This window comes from Centroberyx gerrardi, chromosome 22, assembly GCF_048128805.1.
Source record: "Centroberyx gerrardi isolate f3 chromosome 22, fCenGer3.hap1.cur.20231027, whole genome shotgun sequence".
NCBI classification, from domain to species: domain Eukaryota; kingdom Metazoa; phylum Chordata; class Actinopteri; order Beryciformes; family Berycidae; genus Centroberyx; species Centroberyx gerrardi.
Genome location: NC_136018.1, coordinates 20,867,703 through 20,894,050, shown reverse-complemented (window position 1 = coordinate 20,894,050; position 26,348 = coordinate 20,867,703). Strand labels below are relative to the sequence as shown.

General features: G+C 41.5%; 1 protein-coding gene across 3 annotated transcripts in view; it reads left to right on the top strand.

The window, feature by feature from the left end:
- The window catches only part of abca4a (ATP-binding cassette, sub-family A (ABC1), member 4a), a 47,725-nt gene extending 21,869 nt beyond the window's left edge, over positions 1-25,856 (top strand). The window contains exons 12-50 of one of the 3 annotated variants that reach the window (XM_071924079.2): positions 446-651; positions 745-921; positions 1,213-1,435; positions 2,117-2,338; positions 2,963-3,167; positions 3,391-3,466; positions 4,122-4,317; positions 5,022-5,194; positions 6,004-6,135; positions 6,330-6,469; positions 6,607-6,744; positions 7,828-8,006; positions 8,641-8,737; positions 10,162-10,367; positions 11,281-11,335; positions 11,531-11,611; positions 12,168-12,343; positions 13,201-13,325; positions 13,511-13,609; positions 13,727-13,916; positions 14,454-14,548; positions 15,018-15,050; positions 15,301-15,406; positions 15,592-15,666; positions 15,890-16,059; positions 16,276-16,453; positions 17,041-17,156; positions 18,257-18,404; positions 19,062-19,185; positions 19,869-19,998; positions 20,702-20,822; positions 22,045-22,107; positions 22,204-22,310; positions 22,442-22,583; positions 23,281-23,415; positions 23,624-23,727; positions 23,827-23,919; positions 24,466-24,715; positions 25,449-25,856. In XM_071924079.2, coding sequence (XP_071780180.1) covers positions 446-651; positions 745-921; positions 1,213-1,435; positions 2,117-2,338; positions 2,963-3,167; positions 3,391-3,466; positions 4,122-4,317; positions 5,022-5,194; positions 6,004-6,135; positions 6,330-6,469; positions 6,607-6,744; positions 7,828-8,006; positions 8,641-8,737; positions 10,162-10,367; positions 11,281-11,335; positions 11,531-11,611; positions 12,168-12,343; positions 13,201-13,325; positions 13,511-13,609; positions 13,727-13,916; positions 14,454-14,548; positions 15,018-15,050; positions 15,301-15,406; positions 15,592-15,666; positions 15,890-16,059; positions 16,276-16,453; positions 17,041-17,156; positions 18,257-18,404; positions 19,062-19,185; positions 19,869-19,998; positions 20,702-20,822; positions 22,045-22,107; positions 22,204-22,310; positions 22,442-22,583; positions 23,281-23,415; positions 23,624-23,727; positions 23,827-23,919; positions 24,466-24,715; positions 25,449-25,568 — 5,406 coding nt within the window. In that variant the 3' untranslated portion in view covers positions 25,569-25,856. Of the gene's footprint in view, positions 1-445; positions 652-744; positions 922-1,212; positions 1,436-2,116; positions 2,339-2,962; positions 3,168-3,390; positions 3,469-4,121; positions 4,325-5,016; positions 5,195-6,003; positions 6,136-6,329; positions 6,470-6,606; positions 6,745-7,827; positions 8,031-8,640; positions 8,738-10,161; positions 10,368-11,280; positions 11,336-11,530; positions 11,612-12,167; positions 12,344-13,200; positions 13,326-13,510; positions 13,610-13,726; positions 13,917-14,453; positions 14,549-15,017; positions 15,051-15,300; positions 15,407-15,591; positions 15,667-15,889; positions 16,060-16,275; positions 16,454-17,040; positions 17,157-18,256; positions 18,405-19,061; positions 19,186-19,868; positions 19,999-20,701; positions 20,823-22,044; positions 22,108-22,203; positions 22,311-22,354; positions 22,584-23,280; positions 23,416-23,623; positions 23,728-23,826; positions 23,920-24,465; positions 24,716-25,448 lie in introns of all 3 variants that reach the window. The other 2 variants (XM_071924078.2, XM_078291277.1) reach the window with 2 other exon arrangements.
- The last annotated feature ends 492 nt before the right edge of the window (positions 25,857-26,348 follow it).

Sequence of the window (26,348 nt, the reverse complement as noted above, 5' to 3'; positions counted from 1 at the left end):
ATGGTTACAATTCCACTACTGTGTAGCCATAGATGCTAGCTACAGACATTTCTATAGTTACTCTTGGATGCTAGCTACAGATGTTTCTATGGTTACAATTCCACTACAATGTAGCCAGGGATGCTAGCTACAGATGTTTCTATGGTTACAGTTCTGCTACAGTGTAGCATGGAGCAACAGTGGTGCAGAATTCAAGTGTGCAGGCCTATATCAAAGTCAAGAATGTTTTTCCATTAGTGCAAACTGATGTTGGTAATGACCCAAAAGGAATATTATATCGCTATTATGCTTATGTGCTATCCAGCCATGTTCTATTAGACAGGCAGTGCTGACTACTTGCAAAATGCTATTTCGCTGATGCTTCTCTGATCCCCAAGAGGTTTCCCTGGTCTAGGATCGGTCCATTATATGTCTGTCCTTCTGTTGCCCATTCTCCCCTACCCAGTGTGTGATCCTGGATAAGTTTGTGGGCATGCCTGAGGAGGACGCAGTCACTTATCGGGCCTTGGGCCTGCTGGAGGAGAACAAGTTCTGGGCGGGCCTGGTCTTCGTGAACATGTTCCCCTGGACCAACAAGGTCCCACCTCATGTTAAGTTCAAGATCCGCATGGATATCGATATAGTGGAACGTACCAATAAGATCAAAGACAGGTCAGAATCAAATTCAAGAGAAAAAGAATACAATCTGATGATAAATTGAGAGTTTGATTTGTTGGTCTAAACATCCATGTGTGTGTTGCTCAGGTACTGGGACCCTGGCCCTCGTGCTGATCCTATGGATGACCTCCGCTATGTGTGGGGCGGCTTTGCTTACCTCCAGGATATAATAGAGCATGGCATCATCAAAACTCAGACGGGCAAGGAGTGGCCGCTGGGCGTGTACCTGCAGCAGATGCCCTACCCCTGTTATGTGGATGATCTGTGAGTGGCACACACACACACTCTTTCTACCAAAGCAAGTATTGGCAAAGCAAATTCTGACTCATATGGACATTTCATAATGGCCTGAAATGAAGACCACAATGAAAGGAGACTGGCTGCGTTTTTATATTGATTTCATTTTTCTGGCTTTTTATGTTCAAAGAGTACTCATAATTTAGTATTACACATAGGAAATCCTGTGATCCTGGTTCCCCGTATCAATCGCTATTTCTTACTTCTCCGTCTCCTATGTCTTCTCCTTCTCCTCCCCCTCCGTCTGTCTCTTTCCAGCTTCATGCTGACGCTGAACCGCTGTTTCCCCATCTTCATGGTGCTGGCCTGGGTCTACTCTGTGTCCATGATCGTCAAGAGCATCGTCCTGGAGAAGGAGCTGCGCCTCAAGGAGACCCTGAAGACCATGGGGGTCAGCAACGGCGTCATCTGGTCCACCTGGTTCATTGACAGCTTCCTCATGATGGCCATCAGCACCCTCCTCCTCACCACCATCATCATGGTAAGGAAGAATTGACCAAAAAGAGTCTGAAGATCATCTTGGTTCCGTTAGTGTCAAGTTTGACAGTAATGTGACCAAGACAGTGGAAGAAGTTACTTTTGACCTGAAAACATTGCCAATGAAATGTATATGAATGGAGTTCCTAGTCTGTGGGCTTTACTGCTTTCCAGCCCATCCATGATTACCTTGACTTTGGCTTTGACTTTACTGGAATTCAATGGATCGTTGCCATTTCACTACTGAATTTCACACTGCTCTCCAGCTTTTGCCAACGAGTCACACAATCCACCTGTGATGCTAATGAGTCCTTACTCATGCTCTAATTCAACATGCCTCTGAGCCTATCAGCTGCTCTAGATCTAAGCATCCATATATCTCACCTCTTCAGTGAATCATTACCAGAATATTTTCCTTTTAGTAATAAGGTGGCGATAGAGGCTTAGTCATTCCACTCACTGACTCACTCACATGCTTACAAATCATTACTGAAGGGACTGTAAATACCATGACATCATGGGAAGTCCTTCAACCACTTGACAGGAATGGACCGATCAATGATTAACACTTAACACCTCACTTGTCCTCTCATTGTCAGTTCAGCCAACAGGTTTCGATGTACTGTTGTGACATCTAGTGGAAGCTTTTCGTCAAACACTGTCTCTCCGTATCTCTGGCCCGCAGGGAGGCAGGGTGCTGAACTACAGCAACCCCCTCATCCTCCTCCTCTTCCTGCTCACCTTCACCACGGCGACCATCATGCAATGCTTCCTGCTCAGCGTCTTCTTCAACAGGGCCAACCTGGCGGCGGCCTGCTGCGGCATCATCTACTTCACCCTCTACCTCCCCCACATCCTCTGCTTCGCCTGGCAAGACCACATCACCAAAGACATGAAGATCCTGGTGGTGGGTGCCACGTCTTAACGTGTCCCTCCGACACTGTACCTGGGTAGAAAGGTTCAGCTGAAAGAATGTTATATGATTGGCCAATTTTAGTTCCAGCACAGGATTTATCCCCTCAGAATCTTATGATATTATGATTTTTCTGATTCCTTAGGAACTGGAGCCTTCTGACTATTTCTCAGTCTAGACTCAAGACTAAAGATGATTGATTCTGACTTTCCCTTAGTCTATAAACTGTAGATAAACTTTATGTCTATAGCATTTTTCAAAACATAAGTTTAAAAGTGCTTAAAAAACAGGCAGTACATAGAAACATAGAAAAATAAACACCAATATTGAGGGAAAATACAATAAGATAAATTAAAGATACTCAATAAAACTCAATAAAAAAGGTGATTTTACCATCAGGGCCTCTAGATGCCCTATCTGGGAAAATTAGGCTAGTTAATAAAATGTATCTTTTAATTACTTCTTATGTTTTTTTATATATAGTATATAGTACTACTACTACTACTGCTACTACTACTACTACTACTACTACTAATAATAATAATGTACTGCCTGTTACTCACAGTTCTCTCCATCCATCCGTTCAATCTTCTGTACCTCCCGCCCCTCCTCCCTCAGAGTCTGCTGTCCCAGGTGGCATTCGGCTTCGGGACGGAGTACCTGTCGCGGTACGAGGAGCAGGGCCTGGGCCTGCAGTGGGACAACATCCAGACCAGCCCTCTGGAGGGGGACGAGTTCTCCTTCCTCACCTCCATCTGCATGATGGGCCTGGACACCGTGCTCTACGCCGTGCTGGCCTGGTACCTGGACAGCGTCTTCCCTGGTCAGTGCATGAGGGAGAAGTGAAGGGTGTAGTTCCAAAACGGGTATATACCGTTTTTGACACATCATTCCCTCCTGCTTAACAGACTGGGTACCTTGAAATGGTTTGAAAACCACCCCAGTGACAGAACACCAACAATTGTTGCAGATTATCATTATTATCAAATATTATTTTTGATTTAATGACATATTTAGCTCAGTTTTCTTTTTCCTCTCCATCACAGGACAGTATGGAATTGGGCGGCCATTTTATTTCCCCCTCCTGCCGTGGTATTGGATCAACACTGTGACTCCAATTTCAGGTAAGCTCTTAACATTTAACCCCTTACTGTGCACAGAAAAAGATTGATTCTAAAACAGGATATGTCCATTTTGGAAACTAAATCACTACCTAATAGGGAGGGACAATATGCTTATCTCACAATACGATTCTATACGCGATATGGGCTTCACGATTCAATACAGCCTTCAATACGATATAATAAATAAAAGTTCAGTGACAACAGTCAAGTCTGACTGTGCAGAATTATGTTTATTTCGGAGATGCAAATCTTCCTAGCAATGCCATTGGCTGCTAGAATGTAAACAACAATGTAAAAATGTCATTACAAAGTGACAATAATATAATTTGGATGGAGAGCTTGTGAAATAGTGATGGTCAAGCGTCTCATTTGTGATTACTACAGTAGAATAAAATGGAGCTAATATCACAATTCATTTTTCTGCCCCACGATACGCATCGTCACATTTTCATATTGTGATATATTGAATTTCGATATATCGTCCCATCCCTACAACCTAAAGTCACTCAATTGCTATTTCTGAAATACTGAGGGTCCCGACTGTAGAGTGTTGGCACTTTGTCAGCCAATGACTTATGACAAATTGGTGGATATCTCAATTTAGAACAGTCTATATAAGTAAAGTGTTTTTTGTCTCCATGCTGTTTTCCTGATGGCAACAACAAAGCGGAGTTGGAGAAAAAGGGCTTTGACAACCTGGCAAACAAGGAGCAGGGAGAGGAGGAGCAAAACCAAAACCAGGAGAAAAACCAGGAGGGACCCAAGCCCCTAGAAGAGCCAGTGTCCTGTGAACACCAGGACGAACGCCAGAGGCTGGGGAAGGAGAACCAGGCGGGGGGGGAGGAGAGAGCAAACGGTAGAGCATGCCATCATTTGGAGAGAGGAAAAAGATCATGCACTTATGTTGTGTGATGTTTACCAGCATCAGAACCATCGCTCTCTCTCACCTTCGCTCTCTGCTAATCAGATCCAGTGTGTGGGAACTCAATGCCCTTGAGTGTGTGTTTGCACTCGCTGGCATATCTGAACACACACACACACACACACACTGGTAACGTCTCACTTCCACGCTTAGTTAATAAACGATGGAAACTGTTTGGTCCCTTTTACACCGAGCAGCATTCCAATCCCCTGATCTCACATTTAGCTTCTTATATATAAATATAATACTCTTTCATTTATATGAATATGTAAATTCAATATCCAACTGCAACTGTGTTTCAGTTCTGGGTGCCACCATACATCATGAGGAATGGGGAATAGTAGCAAAACAGATATCTATTTATATGATAAATGTCATGGATTACTACTTTAAATAAACATTAAACACAACAAAAATCTAATTCTGGACATATGATATGTGTACAGATTATAAAGAGAACTCTTTTTTTTTTTTAACCAAACCTTGTATTTGAACTTATCTCCATGGTCTGGACAGTAGCCTCCTCATGTAAAACTCCTTTTAACAGCTGTAATAGTCACACAGTACAGTACAGCACACTCTAGCTCCAGTACAGTAACTTGTGTTGTTGTCATGACTGTGTGCAGGCCAGCCGTTCTTCGAGGCGGAGCCGGCGGGCCTGGTGGAGGGGGTTTGCATCCAGGACCTGGTCAAGGTGTTCGGCAGCAGCTGCAGCCCGGCCGTGGACGGCCTGAGCATCAACTTCTACGAGAGCCAGATCACTGCCTTTCTGGGCCACAACGGGGCTGGGAAGACCACCACCATGTATGTCTCACACATGTACATACATACAGCACATGCACACATGCTGTACATGCAAGAATATACTGTATGTGCACACACACATACACACACACACGCACACACACGCACACACACACACACACACACAGGATCAGGGTCAGGAATGAAAACCACTGCTTTAGACTATTATGACAATATACATTATGAAACAGATACAAAAACATTTTGTATCAGCTTATATACAGTATTATTTTCAATTTTAAAAACTACATTCATGTGGTAGCTTTATCATATGACTACTACTACTAATAATAATCCTAATCATAATAATAAACAATTTTATTTTATTGCATTATTACAATGGAAATGCATTCAAATGTTAACAGCATGTGTTATACTTTATTGATCCATCAGAAGAATAATATAGCTTAAGATGATTCATCTAAAAACAAGTGTCAAGTGTCTGTCTGCATTTCATAAAAATTTGCACTTTGTTTTTAAAGGCTGCAGAATATTGCAGAAAACAAAAACCTATTTTTCTAAATACATTTTTTTTGACAGGTGATCAATGGAGTATGATAATTTGTTTCTGTGGAAAGCTTAGGGGGCTAGTAGGTAGAGACATACACATAGTTCTACAACTGCACACACACACACACACACACACACACACACACACACAGTCACTTGTTTATAAGGGTGTGAATATAGCCACATTATTTCACCCCTCATATCAATGCTGTGTCTCTCTCTCTCTCTCTCTCTCTCTCTCTCTCTCTCTCCCTCTCTCTCTCTCTCTCTCTCTCTCTGTCTCTCTCTCTCTCTTCCAGGTCCATCCTGACTGGTATGTTCCCCCCCACCTCGGGAACAGCCACCATTTACGGCAGGGACATCCGGACAGACATGGACACCATCCGCCTGTCTCTGGGCATGTGTCCCCAGCACAACATCCTTTTCCAGTAGTATGTAACTCTCTACATATGCAGGGTTTTATGGGGGGGCTAAAGGGTTGGGTAGGGTTTTAAAGGTGCATCCCGTAGCATTTTAACATGAATAAATCATTAGCCCATTAACTGAGACATTAGTTATTGTAAACAATTACTGTAAGTAAGACCATCACTCTCCCTCATCCTCTCTCTCTCTTTCTCTCTCTTAGTATGACTGTAGAGGAGCACATCCTCTTCTACTCGCTGTTGAAGGGCAGTCCCATAGCGGAGGCGGAGGAGGAGATGGAGAACATGCTGCAGGACCTGGGTCTGCCCCATAAGAGACACGAACTGACCCAGAACCTCTCAGGTCTGTCTGGACATTTGACACCTTAATCCAGTACAGTACAGTCACAAAGAAATTGTACTTACATTATGTCTAAATCAAGTTAATGACCATCCATAAGACATTAAGCAGCATCCAACACTATGGTGTTATCTCTCCAGGGGGCATGCAGAGGAAGCTGTCAGTAGCCATGGCATTCGTGGGCGGGGCGAAGGTGGTGATCCTGGACGAGCCCACGTCAGGAGTGGACCCCTACTCCAGACGCTCCATCTGGGACCTGCTGCTCAAATACCGAGCAGGTGAGACTGACCCCTGCTGGTGGAGGAGGGTATAGAGCTGGGATGTCCTGTGGTGCTGTGGAAGAGTTTTTAGGAATACTGTGATGATGCATTACAAGCAGACTATAAGCCTATTAGAAGCATAAACTATTGTTATCAAACCACAACAGACAATTTACAAATTACATTAAGTTTAATATCATACCATTAACTATACAGTCCCACAACATTCAACCCTTACATTTTTGCAGTGTTTATTGTATCATGCAGGGATTATAATTATCAAGTACTCACAATGTGCTTATAATGCACTTATGTTGCCTTATAATGCCTTATGAGCACCACTTATAGTTGAGTTTTTTTACCATGTTCCATTCACATAATGATATTGTCATAACTGCCAAATGGTATCTAGCAAAAAAAGTGTTTACTGGGTAGGAAAACATTTCATTGTGTGGCTGTAATTGTCATTGATTTTGAATGTTTTAAGTTTAAGTGTATAGAGAAATTAGCTGTTTCACCATCAGGTACTGACGTCTCCATGACACCTACTACATAAACTTTCATTACAAATCTGGGCAGGTGGAGCATTGTAGCTTGTCATGCTATATTATATGCTATATAGAGGGGTAATGAACAAAAACGAGACAGGTTTGTCAGGCTGAGCCAAAAATAACTTAACTGACTTGACTTTTTTTTTAATGTTTTTCTTACATTTCAAAAGGACGATGCATTCAGATTAGCGACCTGACTTGTCTCGTACATTCTAGGGCCGACTGAATGCGTGGAACCACAGAGAGGCCAGCTATTTTGAAATATGTTGAAATGAATGAGAAAAATACTTAATGAACTATGGTGATGTTGGAATTACCGCATGACATTGTAGCTCTGCACAACAGTAAAGTGGTTGCGTGCAGCGGATAGGTTCACTAACTTTTGATTCTTTCACAGAGAGACTGAGCGAAGACAGAAAGTTAGTGCTGAATCAGGACCATTAGAGTCATTAGACACTTAAAAATCTGAAATCCTGTCCCTTCTTTCATCCTTTCTACCATCCTTCCTCCTTTCCTTCCTCATCTCCCTCCATCCCTGTCCTCCCTGCAGGGCGCACGGTGATCATGTCCACGCACCACATGGACGAGGCGGACCTGCTGAGCGACCGGGTGGCCATCATCTCCCAGGGCCGCCTCTACTGCTGCGGCTCGCCCCTCTTCCTCAAGAACTGCTTCGGCGCCGGCTTCTACCTCACCCTCGTACGCCGCATGAAGGACGACGGAGTCAAGGTGGGGATACGCAGCCTCATGAATGTGGAGTTTTGTGTGTGTACGCGTGTATTACGGTTTGAGTTTTTACTGATATTTTTTGGGGTTGACGCTGGATTCGATATCTATAAATTTGACAATTTTCATGCCAAAAGATTCCAAAAAATGTGGGAAAAGCCTCTGAAACAGCACTTGTACCATCATGGGACACTAAAACTCTCCATTGAAACTCAGGATAATAATAAATATCATCATCATATTCATGCATACTTGCGTGGAATCTGATCAAAACTTCTCATTAGAATCAATTCAGGTGAAGGGATTCCCATAGACAAGCAGTATTGATCAATTCTACAATAAATGTGTAATCAGTCAAATTACATCATGTCTATCATATAGGAGGGAAACAACACTAACTGGACCAGATCCAATTTTTAATAAAAGGCCAAAATCAGCTCCATTTATTATCAAACTAATAGAAATTTCTAATGCATGCTGTTTCTCTTTCTATGTAAATGAGCGACCATGAGACTAAGGGGGAGCAAAACCGCATGCAAAAATGTGAAAATGACTGTAACTTTTACACTTTGTGAGGATACATCTGCTCTAAGCCGGAGAGATGAATGATGGTTCCTGCTTATGTGTTGTCCCACAGTGTGACTGTACAGAGGATTGCTCCTGTAAATGTTCCAAGTGCTCAAAGTTCAAAGAGGGCCAGGAGGAGAGCCAAAGCCCAGACAGACAGATGGATGGTAAGGTTACAATACATTATCCTCTGTGGCAAGGTTCACTGCTCAATGCATCACATCAAATTCATTATCAGACTACTGGAATCTGTGTTCAGTCTATTCAAAACTTGAGATGCTGGAAAAGAATCTCTCTGACATGTGGGTAAGCAGCATTGTTTGTCTATATTTACCGATTCCTCACATTTGTTATATATTGCACATATATACTTTTCACTTTTTTTATATTGCACATATTTCATTGTTTTAGTATATTTGTCTATGGTGCAAATTTTTCATTTCTTTTTTCTTTGTCTCAATAAACTCGACTACTACTGCTGCTATTTTGGAGCCCCTCTTAATGCTATAATCCATACTTTTTTTTTACTACATTCATATATTCTTTATCATTCATACATCTTTACCTAACATAACATAACAGTGTTGAAATTGTCAGCTGCTGCTTTTAACCCCAATTTGCTCTATTTTCATTTATTAGGGGTCCAAGCATGTAGCATTGCAAATACACAAATGACTTTTTTGTGAAAACATGCAAATGGCCAAGCAAAAATCTACAATTGAACACAATTTAGCAAGTCTTTCATCAACAATCTGAATATAAATATTTTTGATAGTTTATGGGTGCAACGAAACATGATTATTAAGATAAACGTGATTGGATTTTTTTACATTTGTAATGAGATGCCCTGTATTGTTGCGGGTCAAATTGACCTATTGTGATTTTTTAACAAACTGGTAAAGTAGATATTTCTTCCTGTCGAATACCCTCTGTGCTTGCCTCAATTACTGTAATGAACATGTAAAAAGGAAAAAAAATTTCAGATAATGAGATAATGTTTGGATCAATTTGACCTGGTTAAGTGTATGGAGACTAAATAGGAGTAAAAGGGTCAAAATTAGGCCAAAACCTATTAGGTCTTTGCAAATGTTAGAGATAAAGCTGATTGCCCACTTCACTACACTGTCACCACACACACACACACACACACACACACACACACACACTGAGCAGGTGATAGCTTATAATATATGACGTGATATTTGACTATTTGCCAACATAAAATTAAGTAAATCTGACCCAGTGCTTCTATTAAATTTAGTTTCCAAAATTATTCTGGTATGTTCATGTTGTGTCTTAATGTTTTCATCTGTCTGTCTTTTCAAATTGTGCTTGGACCCCGCAATCTTTCTTTGCTGTGTCCTGTTACTATTTGCTGCTGCATTGACCCAATTTCCCAATGGGGATCATTACAGTTTCATCATATCTTACTTCACTGTTTCCAGTGCCTTACTTTCACTCCAAAAGAGCAGAGGAGAAGGGAGGAGAGGGGATGAGGAGATATAAAATGAAACAAGAAAGCAAGGCAGTTGTGATGTGATGTGATGTGATGGGAGATGAGACATAACCAGCCTTCGTTGCTCACCTCCAGGTAACGTGGAGCGCATCACAGCCCTGGTCCACCACCACGTGCCTGAGGCCCGTCTGATCGAGGTGATCGGCCAGGAGCTGACCTACCTGCTGCCTAACCGGGACTTCCAGCCCCGGGCCTACGCCAGCCTGTTCAGGGAGCTGGAGGAAACCCTCATAGACATCGGCCTCAGCAGCTTTGGTGTGTCCGATACCTCACTGGAGGAGGTGCGTGCACAGGGATGGAAACATGAAGTAGTAACAGTAGTCATAGTAGCAGTAATTCTAGAAGTAGTAGTAGTAGTAGTAATAGTAGCAGTAAGAGTAGTAATTGTTATAGTAGTAGTAGAAGAAGTAGTAGTAGCAGTGGTAGTAGTAATAGTAGTAGTTATGGTACAGTAGTAATGGTAGTAGTAGTAGTAAAACATATATTTAACAATTACATGGGTAACACAAAATAATGAATGTTTATAAGCCCTTAATAAACAATGAATTACTGATGAATGAATTAGTTCATGTGGAGTTAATCATCAATTCATTATTATCAATAATTTATCAATTGTATCTTAATAATTTATAACAAATTAGTACATCATTAGTAATGACATTAGTTAAATCTTTGTATTTGATTTGTATTTGAATGATGTGCTAATTTGTTATAATATATAATTGATAAATTGATAATAATGAATTGATGATTAACTCCACATCAACTCATCATTAATTAATCAGTAATTAATTGTTTATTCGGGGCTTATAAACATTCATTATTTTAAAGTGTTACCATTACATGCAATTTAAACTTAACTTACCATAAAAAAGACATTACAATGTTGTTCCTGGTCTTGAAACAATGAGACTATGGCAATCCCCTAAAGAAGATAAATTATAATTCTTAGTTATTCAATTTCAAATTATTTTTTACCTTACCACAGCTTAACCGCAATTCAATAGCAAATACAATATCAAAACAAACAGGACAGTTTCACTGAGGCAATCTGTCACTACCTGACCTTCACTATATGAACAATAGCATTTCGGGTCTGTTTTATGAGGCAGGTTGTTGCAGTCCTGTGCTCCAGAGTATCAGAGGGAGCATCAGCTAATCTTGGATCCTGACAGCCATCTGTTTTTCTTGCAGATTTTCCTGAAAGTCACCGCTGACGGGAACGCAACCAACCGGAAATGTATACAAGGTAAAGAAAGAAAGCCAGAACCAAAACAAGTTGTTTTTAGTAGTTCCTTCCTTCAACTCTTCACTCTTCACTCTGTTCTTGTTGCGTTGTTGCGTCCCTAGATATCTAGATGTATCTGTTCTATCCCTCTTCTCTCCCTCTACCCCTCATCACGTGTGTTGTATCCTTTGTATCCCATCCGTCTAACTCTCTCAGACCAGAGAACGTTGCAGCAGATTTCTCGAGCCAGTCTCTTTGGATACAACAGAGTGGCAGTTTATACGGAACCACCGAAAGGTGACAGTGACTTTCAGGTTACAGCTCTGCAAAATTGCTGCTTTCGTGGAAAAAAAACACATAGCTGCAATTTTCTGCAGTTTGCCTTTTCTTACTTGAATTGAAAGTTTACATAGTAATTTATGCGTTGAGAGGTTCATGATCTTTGGGTGCTTGAAACCCAAAATCCTATTGCATAATTTAAAAAATACATGGAGATCAATGAGAAAATGACCATACACTATTCATGCCTGACAATTAAGTGAAGAGAAGTGGTTTTTTCCAACAACAGCGATATGCAAAAAGCTTCAGCTTGGGCTTATAGTGAGAAATAGACCAACTCCAGGTTGGATTGATCATAAAATATAAGTTATGATCCATGCTATCACTGGGACAGCAGCAACATGCAGAAGATGCTGAGCGGCTTAAGGCCAGTAGAGCGAGGCCGGTGTATGCAGAATGCTTCTTGATCACAGAAGACCACACGCGCTCGGCTTGCCGGCTGGCCTCTTTAATCTAGCGCTGACAGCACCTGCAGCCCATCTGCGCAACTTAACTTCGACCCTCTGTATTCCAGAGACAGATGGGGCTTCGCACACCAATGGCCAGGGCCCATGCGGTTCCCCAGAAGGCAGCGAAGGCAGGGGCTCCTACCAGGTCAAAGGCCTGTGTCTGATCATCAAACAGTTCTTTGGTCTGCTGATCAAGAGGCTTCATCACGCCATGCGCTCCCACAAAGACTTCTTTGCCCAGGTAACCTTGTTGCAACCCCTGAAAACAGATACAGGTGCCATAATCCTATGCAGAACTATGATTATTAAGTGTTCATGTGCTGACTCTGCACTTTCTCAACACAGTGTAAGATCTGGATTTAAAACTAGTTCTCATCAGAGGTGGAAAGTACATTTACATTTACAAGTACTGCACTTAAGTACAATTTTGAGGTACTGGCACTTTCCATTTGGTGAGACTTTCTACTTTTCCTCCACTACATTTCTGAGGGAAATCTTGTACTTTTTCCTCCACTACATTTATATGAAGGCTGGAGTTACTAGTTACTCTGCAGAATAAGGTTTTACATGCAAAACATACGATAAGCTCATAAAATATGTTGCATTGTTAGAGTTTAAACTCCCCAACAGTATATGGAGCAGTTAGACCTGCAACATTAAAATACTTTTTACAGGTTAATGCATCAATAATTTAACATTCTGTAAACTTTTGAATGCAGAACCTTTACTTTTAATGAAGTATTTTTCCATTATGGTATTGCTACTGTTACTTAGGAGGATTTGAGTACTTTTTCCACCACTGGTTCTCATCAGTTACAGCAGGCGAGGTCCTTGTGTGAGTCATAATGTTATGTTCAGTTTGGTTGACAGAGACAAATGTTCCAGGCGTTTCTGTGGGTATCGCGCTGAATCAGTGCTCCTCGGCTGTCGGGGGTTAGAATTGCATTTCCAAAGGATGCCAAGGCCCTGATGTCGCAGATGAAACAGCCATTTATTGAGGCAAACAGCCTGCACATTTCAGCCCACACAGGCCTTCATCAGGATGATAAGAGGTTTGTCAGGTTTTCAAAATGCCTGTTTTGTCTCTGTCTCTGCTAGATTGTGTTGCCAGCCAGTTTCGTGTTCCTGGCACTGGCGTTCACTCTGATCGTTCCGCCTTTCGGAGAGTATCCCAGCCTGACCCTCAGCCCCTGGATGTACGGGCGGCAGTTCACCTTCTTCAGGTGAGCATTGGGCACTAGACCACCCAGCTCCATTTAGAGTATTAGCTACTCTAATGAGATCAGTACAATACTTCAGATTGAGCCTAAAATGGCTAAATTGTCTCCAAATAGAATATACAGTTGGATGGATGGAATTTGCTGATTTTGATCTTGCTGGCTGTATTTTATTATTACTGTCCATGCAGTAACGAGCGTCCCATGGATGCTCAGCTGAGATACTTTGGTGAGGTGTTGCTGGACAAGCCCGGCTTTGGGACTCGCTGCATGGTGGATGAACCGCTGGAGTGAGTAACCTAACCAAAATGATTTTAGATATTATTATTACAGACTTGAGTTCCTACCAACTTGCTGATCTGTGCCACGATCAACCCCCTCCCTCTGTCCATTTCTGCCACCGGTAGAGACTTCCCATGTAACAACATCACCACAGAGTGGGAGATGCCCCTGGTTAACCCTGCCCTGATAGAGAGGCTGGCCGGCCCAGAGTGGAGCGCCATCAGACCCTCCCCAGAGTGCCAGTGCAGCACTCCCAAGAAGCTCACCATGCTGCCTGTCTGCCCGGCGGGGGCTGGAGGCCTGCCACCTCCACAGGTGGGTAACACATATGAGGTGCCACATGGGATGTAATGCAAACTGTACCATACACACATTTTACCTCTCACATATACAGTATATGAATGCTTGTACATTCAAATGTTATGAAACCCTCTCACATATACTACTGAAGCCCTTCAGCATACACTACTGAAACACTCTCATAAACACCAATGAAATGCTTTTCTATATACTGCTGAAATGCTCTTATACACACCACTGAAAAACTCTCACATTCACTGTTTAAACACTCTCATATATAACGGTCTTGCATACACTACTAAAACTCTCATACACACTATTGAAATACTTGTATACATGCTTTCACATACACTATTAAATCTCTATTTGCATACACTGTTGAAACACTTACATATAGACTACAGGAACACACACATGCTATATGGGCCATATGGGCATGTATGCACTCTTACTGAACTTACATCCTTGGAGGAGCATCTTACACAACTTATGTAGGTCCACCATTGCTGATCAGTGTCTCATGTAAGATTTATGTGTTGTTTTGTACATCAGAGGATCCAGTCAACAGGAGATGTTCTCATGGACCTAACAGGCAGGAACATCTCTGACTACCTGGTGAAGACCTACCCCAGCCTCATCAGAACCGGGTATTGTATCTACTCTGCTAACCGATCACTAGCAGCCACTACATTGCAGAAGGAATATCCATGTAAACAAGTCATTTACAGTTTTTTACAACTGCTTTGACCCCGTTTTCACAACAGGATTTCACAGTGCAAACTCTCAAAAAAAGTTAGAAAAAAATTTGGTATCCCCAATTTTAGGCTGAAAATCATATATAGAATGCAAAATTAAATTAAATTGGCTGTCTCAAATGAGGTAGTACATCATGCAAATCCTTTATTCTAGCATCAGAGCAGTATTTTCTAGTAGTATTTACCATCTGAAAGCAGAGGTGAACAGTATTTTCTAGTAGGAAAACTCTTATCCACCATCTTTCCCTTGGGATGTGAATTTTTCCTTTGAATTGAATGGTATTCCTCCTTAAGAATGTATTTATACAGTCTATCCTCATGATACCAAATTTTTTGTGCTTGTGATCTCTACTCCTTCCAGCTTGAAGAGCAAGTACTGGGTGAATGAACAAAGGTAATTTCAAATTTGTATTGAACGAATGATTGCATTTAGATTCACTAGTAGTGATTAATAACAAAATGCATACATAGAGTAGATTTCTTATATGTACTGTATATTACGTGCAAGAGCAAGATGTGTCAGTAGCCTGTTCATATTATGTGTAATGGTGCAATAGTCCCTCCAGTGGCTGTAATGGGTCAGTACAGTTATTCCATCAGTGAAGCCTTGTAGATACCAGCAGTGTCTCCTCTGTGGTGTCCAGGTATGGAGGTATATCAGTGGGAGGACAGCTTCCTCTTTTAGAGGTGGAGCCTAAGACCATCCAGGATGTAGCGGCTCAGCTGGGACGACTCTTCAATGTCACCGGGGTACGGCTTTACAATTCATCACACTCTCTTTGTGTATGTGAGTGAGTTTTGTGTGTGAACAAGGATGCGTGTGCGTGTGCGTGTGCGTGCATACATGTGTACAAGTCTGCACATGCCCTTGCCTTGTTGGTAACCTTGCCCTTAAGTGATTTGTCTTGTAACGGGCCCGCAAATCTCGGTTGCAGGGGAAGTACTGCAAACAAACGCTGAAGGACGTAAAGACGTTCCTCAGGTACATGGAGACAGAGAACAACGTCAAGGCAAGTGCAATGAAGCTTCACCGGCCTGATGAGACCTCTAGAGTTCAGCTCTGTGATCAACTCGCCATGTCTGCTCCATAATATCTCCCAACATAAAAGACACTGCATCAGTGGTCTCCAGCCATGTGGCATCAAGAGCCATGTGTATGCAGGTTTTTGTGGTGGAGACCCCTGATGCTGAGTAGTAGTAGTAATATGCTTATCATGACATGTCTTTGTGCAGGTGTGGTACAACAATAAAGGTTGGCATGCCATGGTGTCCTTCATGAATGTGGCCAACAACGCCATCCTCCGCGCAAACCTGCCCAAAGGAGCCAACCTGGACGAGTATGGCATCACTGCCATCAACCACCCTCTGAACCTCACCAAGGAGCAGCTCTCTGAGATCACTGTGTGAGTGACCAGCTGGAACACACTTAGAATATACTTGTCCGGTTCCATTTCATGCTCTGAAACGCTTCCCTGTGTTTGTCTCAAGGAGAAGTCAGTGTCATGAGAAGTTGATACATGCGCAGTTGTTCTTATAGCACAGAAAATGCCTCAGCTATTTTCATGGTTTAAAAAATAACTATTAGCCTTGCTCTTCTGTCCTCTTCTGTCCTTCTCCAGCCTGAGCACCTCAGTGGATGCGGTGGTGGCCATCTGCGTCATCTTCGCCATGTCCTTCGTCCCGGCCAGCTTCGTCCTCTACCTCATCCAGGAGAGGGTGACCCAGGCCAAGCACCTCCAGTTTGTCAGCGGTGTCAGCCCACTGGTCTACTGGGTGGCCAACTTCCTCTGGGACATGGTACTAATAATGCTGCTGCTCTCTACTGTGTCACACTGCCTGGGAACTGTCAATAATAATCAATAATAATGGTGTTATTATTATTATTACTACTACTTTATATGTCTTCACTATAGAGGTGTGTACATGTTTAATAGAGTAAAAATAGTGTAAACAGTAAAGCAGAAGACAAATGAATTGTGAGATGGAAAATTAATAGGAAAACACATTGGTGAATGTAAAATTTAAATGCCTTTTAAAAAATCATTTTACTAATCCGTTTATAAAATCCATGAATTTATTCATCATTTGAAGACAGAATAATGAAATGGAATTACAGACACATTTAATGAACATTTTAACACTTTTTCGTTTTTTTTATTGCATCATTTTGAAGTTTAATTAATCACTTCATAAAATGTTTTTTTTTAAATGTTTGTATTATTTAATCAATAATTAATCCCTGACTATAGTAATTAGGTTGGCACACTAGAGGCTCCATATTTCGGCGCTGAAATGTGTATAATTTTCAAAACACTTGGGTGTCAGTGAGAATATAAGCTTTCTTCTCCTGATTCATATGTTCTGTGATGGTGTTCTCTCTGCAGGTGAACTACTCCATCAGTGCAGCGATGGTGGTGGGGATTTTCATTTTGTTTGACAAGAAGTGCTACACCTCACCGACTAACATTGAACCTCTGGTGGCTCTGCTCATGCTCTATGGGTACGACTTGTTTTCTGTTTTTATTATAACTATATTTGGATCACACTTGTCTAAACAACAGTACAAAGTGATATAAAGGAAAGAACAAACAAACAAGAAAACACAAAATCTAGAAATCAAGCATACAAACAAATTAATACTACTACAGTTTGACCAATATAGGTTTTGAAGGCCGATATCAATACCTTTGTATTGATATCCCTAACCCTAACCGTAACCCAATAACAGATATTTTGTGCCAATAATCAGTATCTTTAGCACATGTCAATGTAACTGTATGTAATAGTAGCAGTAGCAGCAGTAGTAGTAGTATTAGCAGTAGTGTTAGCAGTAGTAGTAGCAGCAGCAGTATTAGTAGTAGTAGTAGTGTTAGTAGTAGAAGAAAAACAAATCCCAAAAATTCAGAGTATTAAGTGTTTCTCCCAAAATTGTATTCTTGTCAGGGTGGAAAAGCCTCTGAAACAGCATGTATCATTAAAACACAGGAAAATTCTAATAATAATAAAATATATTCATCTATACATGTGTGGAATTCAATCAAAATGTCACATTAGAATTAATTCAGGGTACTGTCTTTTTTATACAGTTCTCATAGTGATAAATGGAGGAGTCTTGATCTTGATCAGTATTGACTAATCAGTATTGAGGGTAGATTTCCAGATGCCTGTTTCGGCAGCCATTTGTCATCATCCAGGCTAAGTCTGGCTGCTGTCACCAGCAGATCGTCCTTACACCCCTATGGATCAGGTTCACTGCACAGCTCACACCAGCAGCCAGCACACCCAGTCACAGTGACACATGAAGCCAGACACATAACCCTGTGAAAGCCTGTTTTCTCCTGCTGGATTAGACTGGAGCGCCTATGACAGTCACATCTGTAATTTGTGTATATGTATTTTTTTTCTTCATATCCTGATTTTCCTTTAATTTGTTATACATTGCATTTAGATATTTAATTGATATTTTTCTCTGAAGTCACATGCCACACCTTCATATCATACCTATTTTTTGTTCATTTTTCTGTCTCAATAAGTCCTTCTACTGTTCACTTCCACTTCTCTCTCTCTCTCTCTCTCTCTGTGTGCTTGTCTTCACCCCAGCTGGTCCGTGACACCCATGATGTACCCCATGTCCTACATATTCAGCGTCCCCAGCACAGCCTACGTCTCCCTGTCCTGTATCAACCTCTTCATCGGCATCAATAGCAGCGCCATCACCTTCATCCTCGACCTGTTCGAGGGCACCACAGTAAGACCAGCGGCCTCACTGCTAAACATTGACTTGGATTATGTCTTTACCATCATTTAGCGAGAGAATCTCTAAAAAGAATGTGCAGTAAGCATTATGCATTAAGATACAATGAGCTAAGATGAAAGATATGATGAAAATCAATGAACAATTGCTGTGTTTCAATATTTCAGTTAATTCTAAAATGAACTGCATTCATGTAAAGTTGTGTACAGTAGTATTTGTATTTTATCCAGACTCCAACATGAATAATTCAGTGGCTCAATTTACCCCCTTGCTAGGATCAACTTACCCCCACCGTGGGGCAAATTGAGCCAAGGGACCGCATTTTTTTTAAGAAGTTGTATTTTCATTATTCTTTCGTTTAGCTGCATTCTTCCAAGTTCATTTGAAAGTCAACATCCTGAATTATGGGCGGAAGCGTTTGTTTTAGTTGGGTGTCTCATTTTTCCTTGCCAAGATAACGTTTTGAGTAAAAACTGGCTCTTCTTACCCCTATACACTGAAATATCCCCGTTATGAGAGGAGACAAAATTTGGTGTAATAAAAAAATTGGTGTAGCAAATGCTGGACATCTCCATTCAACCTGGTCCATTATCATCCGACCTGCCAACCCTGTGTCTCACCCTCATGTGTGTGTGTTGCGTCTCTCTCCAGACTCTGTACAAGTGTAACCAGCTGTTAAAGACCTTACTGCTCATCTTCCCCCATTACTGCCTGGGCCGAGGCCTCATAGACATGGCCATGAACCAGGCTGTGACTGACATCTACGCACGCTTTGGTAATTAGAACACACACACACACACACACACACACACACACACATACACATACACACACACACACGTATCCCATTCCCTGACAGTCCCAGGGAGCAAAATGCCTCCAGCATCAATAACCTACACTCTGATTGAATGTTGGGTCACTCGTTCTGCTCCCTCCCTCCCAGAGATTCAACCGACTGCAACAGAAATCTGATGCCTTACATTTGTCATTCCTCGAGGCCTAAGCAGCTGCAAACTTTTAATGTGCTCTACAAATTACATGCGGACCAAAAGCTGTGCAACAATTGTAGCAAAAGTGAAAGGGCATAGTGAGGTTGCAACTGCAGATTAGAGTTGTACTTGTATTATTTAAATATTGACTTTCACATTTTGTTCATCTTTTCCGTGACTTCAAATTTACAACAGTGTGATTATGTACATGAATATCTGAGGTTTTAGCTATTTGTGTGTGTGTGTGTGTGTGTGTGTGTGTGTGTGTGTGTGTGTGTGTGTGTGTGTGTCACTTCAAATAGAGGCTGGAAACGCTCTATTCAAAAACCAAAGAGAGATAGTGAGTTGCAAAAGGCTTGAGAACTTCCAAAAATCAAGAAAAATAGCTGTCACTCTTGAAAAATCAGTTTTGAAAATATCACCAATAGTGTGTGCGTCTGTGTGTGTGTGTGTTTATGTTTTGCCTCAGGTGAGGACCACAGTCCAGACCCCTATAGCTGGCACTTTCTTGGGAAGAACCTGGTCTGCATGGCTGCTGAGGGATTTGTCTATTTCATCCTCAACGCCCTCATCCAGTACCGCTTCTTCTTGGATCACTGGTAAGTGTAAACACTGATACATACTCAGCAGACGTTTTACAATTGAATAGATGTTGACACAGCAACCGTTTTGTGAAATCAGGACCTAAATATCTTTCTGATATCACTTCAAAAAAGCTTTCAAAAGCTGTTTTAATATGAATTCTTACCGTACCATAATATATTCATAACTTTTTGTGCTCTTCCTGCACGTCAGTGTGCCTCAAATGCATTCTGGGTATCTGTTTGTGAGCCAAAACATGGTTAAAGCCTGTAATTCTGATGATAATGGTATTTTTAAGGCTATTTGTGATCCTGAGCCTAATATAAACCTAAGTGAGCAAGTGAGAAATCTGAACACACACTGGGTCCCATCAGGGGCATGGGCAAAAATATCCAGCTCATAATAAATGTCCTTCGTGGCCTTGTAGCTTACATCACCACTGGCTTACATCCATGAAATTTAGTACTACCGTTCTATTAACCTATTTATCTCATCTTATACCTTCAGTACACACATACTGTACTCCCCCCATGTTTTTAAAAGTATCTTTGTTATGGTTATTGTTATTTGGGTGGTAGGCTACCAAGTCTTACTTCAGTCTACAAGGTCTGCAATAAAACAAAGAAAAAACTAGATCTCGAGTCACTAGATCACAAATTTAATGTGATTGGTTGATAGATTGATTGGCAATTGATGTGTTGATTGGTTTCCCCTCGACAGGATATCAGATTACATGAAGCCTCCTGTCATGGAGGAGGATGTGGATGTGGCCCAGGAAAGAGAGCGCATCTATAAGGACGGCAAAAACAATGATATCTTACGCATACGAGATCTGTCCAAGGTGAGATGTGTTTCATTCCAAAATGGTCTCCATTTGGGACAATGAAAAAGATACTTACGGAAATTCAATAAATAATATTCAAAAAAATATTTCAGCCTCAAAAATATTTATATAAGCAAAGGTCTTGAGATATCTCATAACTTTGCCATAACTTTACTTATTTTTTTTAATCCGTCATGTGCTTTAATTTCATTTTAGAGATCATTGTGGCCGGTAGTCAATTAAAAGCCGGATCTCCAATAATGGCTGGGGCCGTGGTTGACATGAACAAATAAAGGCCGGCCCCAAATACAGGCCGGGGAAAAACACAAAGGAAAAAACAACGGTGGATACCGGTAGTCAAATTGAATGATATTGTATATTAGCAGCTTCAATCCAAAAATATTGGTATAGGTATCAGCCTTCAAATACAAAACAAAATTATTGGCAGTGTTTGACATTTGACCCAAGTATTAATTAATGTTAAAAGATTTCAACCTCTGAAATATTACTATTTTGTAGGGAAAGGTCTTGAGAAAGCTCACAGCTTTAACAGTAATCCATAATGTGCTTTAATTTGGTGTCAGATATAATCTTGTATGTGGATGTGTAATTGTTTGTAAAGTGGTGGCTGCCTTGTGTTGGAACAAAACTTTTCTAATTATATTTGACACTGATCAATAGCCAGGCTTGTTGTTTTCTTAGTTGTGGTTGTGTTTTCTCTCACTCTCAGTTCAATTCAGTCAGATTCAATTCAGTTCTGTTCAGTTCAATTCAATTCAATTCAATTCAAAAGTGCTTTATTGACATGAAATACAAAAGTACTTATTACCAAAACAAAAACAATAAATAACAGATTATAACCAGATCAGTTAGCAATCATGACATTGTGACAATAACAACAACAAACGGTTCATTCAACAAACGGTAATTCATCATTATATCAATAGACAAATTTATTGAAAGACACACAATATGCGTCTTTTTTTCCATTGCTACTGGAAAAGTTATGACAGGTTAATACATATGTTGCTACAAGTATGGAAGCCTTTTTCTCCTAGAATATATTGTGACTTTTCATTTGGGGAAAGGTTTTAAAGACTACTACATATTATTTTTAATTGGTTTCTCTTATTTCACCATAGTTACTAGTTATACTACAGTTACTCACTTTCTCCCTCATTTCCTTTCTATCGTCCCTCCCTCTGTCTCTCCATCTCTGGTCCTCATCCTCTCTTCCCAGACGTACACTGGAACGGCGATCCCTGCCGTGGACCGGATCTGTGTCGGAGTCTCACCTGGAGAGGTACGTACGGTCAGACAACCACTATTTACACCGTAGAAGAAAACACACTCGTCACTTTATTCATCTACTGTTTCATTTTGTCCTCGTCCGCTGCAGTGCTTCGGTCTCCTGGGGGTTAACGGGGCGGGGAAGACCACCACCTTCAAGATGTTGACTGGAGACATTGACGTCAGCTCGGGGGAGGCCTCAGTCGCCGGTCACAGGTCGGTCATGCCATATCATTACTGGAGCTGAGTGTGTTCTCTAGGTCAGGCTCAGATTATTTGCAAACCATTGGGAATCATGTCAGCTCTTCCTCACGGTCTGCTTTGTTTCTATTGTGTTCTCCCGGCAGTATTTTGACCAACATCCTGGACGTGCACCAGAACATGGGCTACTGCCCCCAGTTTGCGGCCATAGATGAGCTGCTGACAGGCAGGGAGCACCTGCACCTCTACGCCCGCCTCCGAGGGGTCCCAGAGTCCGAGATCAGCAGGGTGAGATGGGGCCTTTTGCAATGCCATGAAAGATTGGAGATTTGTAGCAGCAGTGCTGTAATGATAAAATGATGGCATAGTGCTTGGTGCCTACTTAATGTATGCTTGTGTCCCAAAAGTTATCCACTGTCCACCAGATACCAAATATAGTAAAGATGCATGAGGGAACTGGCAGTTATGGATCCTCCTTTTGCTATGCGACTACTTAAAATCTGTTTGATGCATGGCAATCTCTTGGTAAAAGGTGAAGTACTTGCAATGTGAGTTGAATTTATTAAAGCTGATGTTGAAAAACGAACATGATGAATCTCTGTGAGCGCTAAAAACAAGCTGTCAGCGCCGTCAAGAACATGCAGCAGCACATCCTTTCCATTGCAAACAATGAGAAAAAAGAGGGGAAATCGAATCACAGTCGGAACACGTTGCCGCATACAAATGTGTGTACACTCGCTGCGGCTTGTTCATTCATTTACTGACCATGAGACGTTAGCACGGAGATGTAAACAGAGGCAGTCAGCTGGAAGAGGAAATGGAGAAGACCACAAGACTACACAATTATGCAATATTTTAGACCACTTGCGGACCGTCACGCTCTAGGGGGCTGGTGTGCGAAGAAGTCGATTAGTTCGACTGCCGTACGCTCAACCCCAGTTAGGCCGAACTGTAACGAGACACACCGATCCTCCTCCTTCCTCAGGTCGCAGAGTGGGCCATCCAGAAGCTGGGGCTGTTGGAGTACGCGGGCCGAAGTGCGGGGACCTACAGTGGAGGCAACAAGAGGAAACTCTCCACAGCCATCGCCATGATAGGCTGTCCTGCTCTGGTGCTGCTGGTGAGGCCAAGTTAACAGAAGTGCTGGGGTTTGGTTTAAGGTTTTGGTCGGGGTAAAAAACCTCTACGGTGCGTACTTACAGTATTTATGTGTGTCACAGCTATTTGAGCATGTTTGGGAGATTGAGAAGATGCTTATGTTGGAATAAAATTAAGATGTTTCCATGTTTGAAAATGCGGGTGCTTATTTACACATTATTGTGTGTCAGGACGAGCCCACCACAGGCATGGACCCCCACTCCAGACGCTTCCTCTGGAACTCCATCATGAGCGTTATTCAGGACAGACGAGCTGTGGTCCTCACTTCACACAGGTAAGCTGTGTGTGTGTGTGTGTGTGTGTGTGTGTGTGTGCGTGCATGCTTCTGAGCGCACATTTTCATTCTAATCCTGTTGTCCTTCCCCCTTCACAGTATGGAGGAGTGCGAAGCGTTGTGTACGCGCTTAGCCATCATGGTTAACGGGTCCTTCAAGTGTCTGGGCACCATTCAGCATCTCAAATACAAGTTGGTCATTTTCATCTTGATTCCATCATTTCAGTATTCAGTGCTGATCAAATTATTAAAAAAATATTGAAATTCTGTACCTGTTACTACCCTAAAATGTAGGTAATATTATGACTTTATTCTTGTAATATTTCAACTTTTTTTCTCAAAATATTAGGCCTATGAATTATTTCTGGTAAAAGTGTGACTTTATCCTCGAAATATTAAGACTTTTTTCTCATAATATTATGGCTTTATTCTGGTAATATTACAACTTTTTTTCCCTCAAAATGACAACTTTATTCTCATAATATTATAACTTTTTTCTCAAAACATTGACTTTTTTCTCGAAATATTCTATATTTTTTTTACAGTGGCCATAAAATGCTGTCGTGTGTTGCAGCTGTTTCAAAAATCAAATTTTCCTTCAAAAATGAATTGTCCTTGCAGCAAACATCCCAGAATACGATATCCAATTGGCATACTATGATATAACCCATAAATATTGACCTATGTTACATTTTGTGTTGCAAAAAAAGTTGAATCCTACCTTTCTTGTGGGTGCAGGTTTGGCGACGGATACGTAGTGACCATGAAGATCAGGGCAGCCAAGCCTGGCCGCGCCCCGGACCTGAACCCCGCCGAAGCCTTCATGGACAGCACCTTCCCCGGCTGCATCCAGAGAGAGAAACACTACAACACTCTGCAGTACGAGATCTCCTCCTCCTCCCTCGCTAGGATATTTCAGATGGTCCTGGCCAACAAGGACAGGCTCAAGATAGAAGACTATTCAGTGTCCCAGACCACTCTTGACCAGGTAAATGAGAAAAGAAAAAGACAACACGCTGTATAAACAAGTTGTGAAATGGGAATGTGACAGGGGTGCCCAGTTTCTCCTATCACGTTTTTCAAAGTAACAGGATCTAGAGGTTACAGCAGTGGCTCCGTTGAGAACTGAGTTGTTTTGGCCTGTCACATTAGAGATGTCAGATTAAATTTTGATGAATAGCTTTTGTAAATTTCTAAGTACTGCATCCCTGATCCGAAATAAATATTGAGATCTCTTAAGGGATGGGATTATATGCTTATCACAAAACGATTCAATACATGATATGGGCTTCACAATTTCAATACAACCATGATACGATGTAATATTGGCATGCTAGAATGTAAACAATTTAAAAATGTCATTAATGTCAAAGTGAAAATAATATAATTTGGATGGAGAGCTTGAGAAATTGTGATGGTCAAGCGTCTCATTTGTGATTACTACAGCAGAATAAAATGGAGCTAATATATCCATTCATTTTTCTGCCCCACGATACGCATCGCCATCGTTGAATTTCGATATATTGTCCCATTCCTAATTACAAGTCATGTGTCCAGTTCATGGTTCAAACAAGCTTTTCTACATCATCTACATTCTCTCATTGCCCACTGTCTTGCATTCAGTATCACTTTTTTTCATGCCACCTTGCCGATCCTGAAGAGCACAGCAGCTGTTTTGGTTCATGACAGCGTGGGTTTATTCTGATGTTTCTGTCCTTCAGGTGTTCGTGAACTTTGCCAAGCAACAGTCAAGAGAGGACGACACCATCGTGTTGCATCCGAGAGCTGCCGGGGCACGGCGAGATGTCAAGGTCTCGTCCATCAAGAGTTTGGGGAAGTGAACTTTCCCTAAGGACCTCAACAGGAAGACAAGGTCCCGTTTGACTGATGAGTCGACACGTGGCAGTATTGCGCATGCTTGACTAAGCTTGTCCGGCACGCAGGGTTAGCGGGCTTTGAATTTGGAAAGTGTGGAGCATTAATGTGCCTGGTGTATGTTCCACTGTTCCAAAGGAGGAATTCTGCTCACCTTGTTTGCCTTGTTAAACTAAATGAAGCACCGCTACAGACGTTTTGCAGTCCTGCATATGAGTAATGCAAGTTATGAGGCCTACTGTAGTGAATACATATATTTATGACAAGGACCATGACTTTGATCTTTGTAATGGAAAATGGAAAATGTAGACTTGTAATGGGAGTTTCATGTGAACTCTTACCCCATAAAAGCATAGAGCCTGTCTATTTGCTTCAGATGCCAAGGAAGATGATCCTTTTTTTGTTTGGCCTTTTTTAGACATGTAAAATAAGCACTTGGAAAGATATAGTCTTAGCACTTTATTGATGCAGCATTGATTGAAGCATCACTTTTTTTTACCAAGATTTTTGGCATTGAAAAAAATCTGCTAGTGCAATATAGCTATTGATTGTTATAAAATGCTTTTGCTGCTATGGACTTCATTTCGATAACCATGTGATTTTGTAAGCCATCGATGTATTGTTCAAACCTTGCGCTTTATCATGTGTGCAATTTTGGTAAGTTGTATGCATATGGCTCGTATGCCACCAATACCTTGGTGTCATTAGAGGAAGAGGACGGAGAATGTCATAAAAGTGATGTGTCT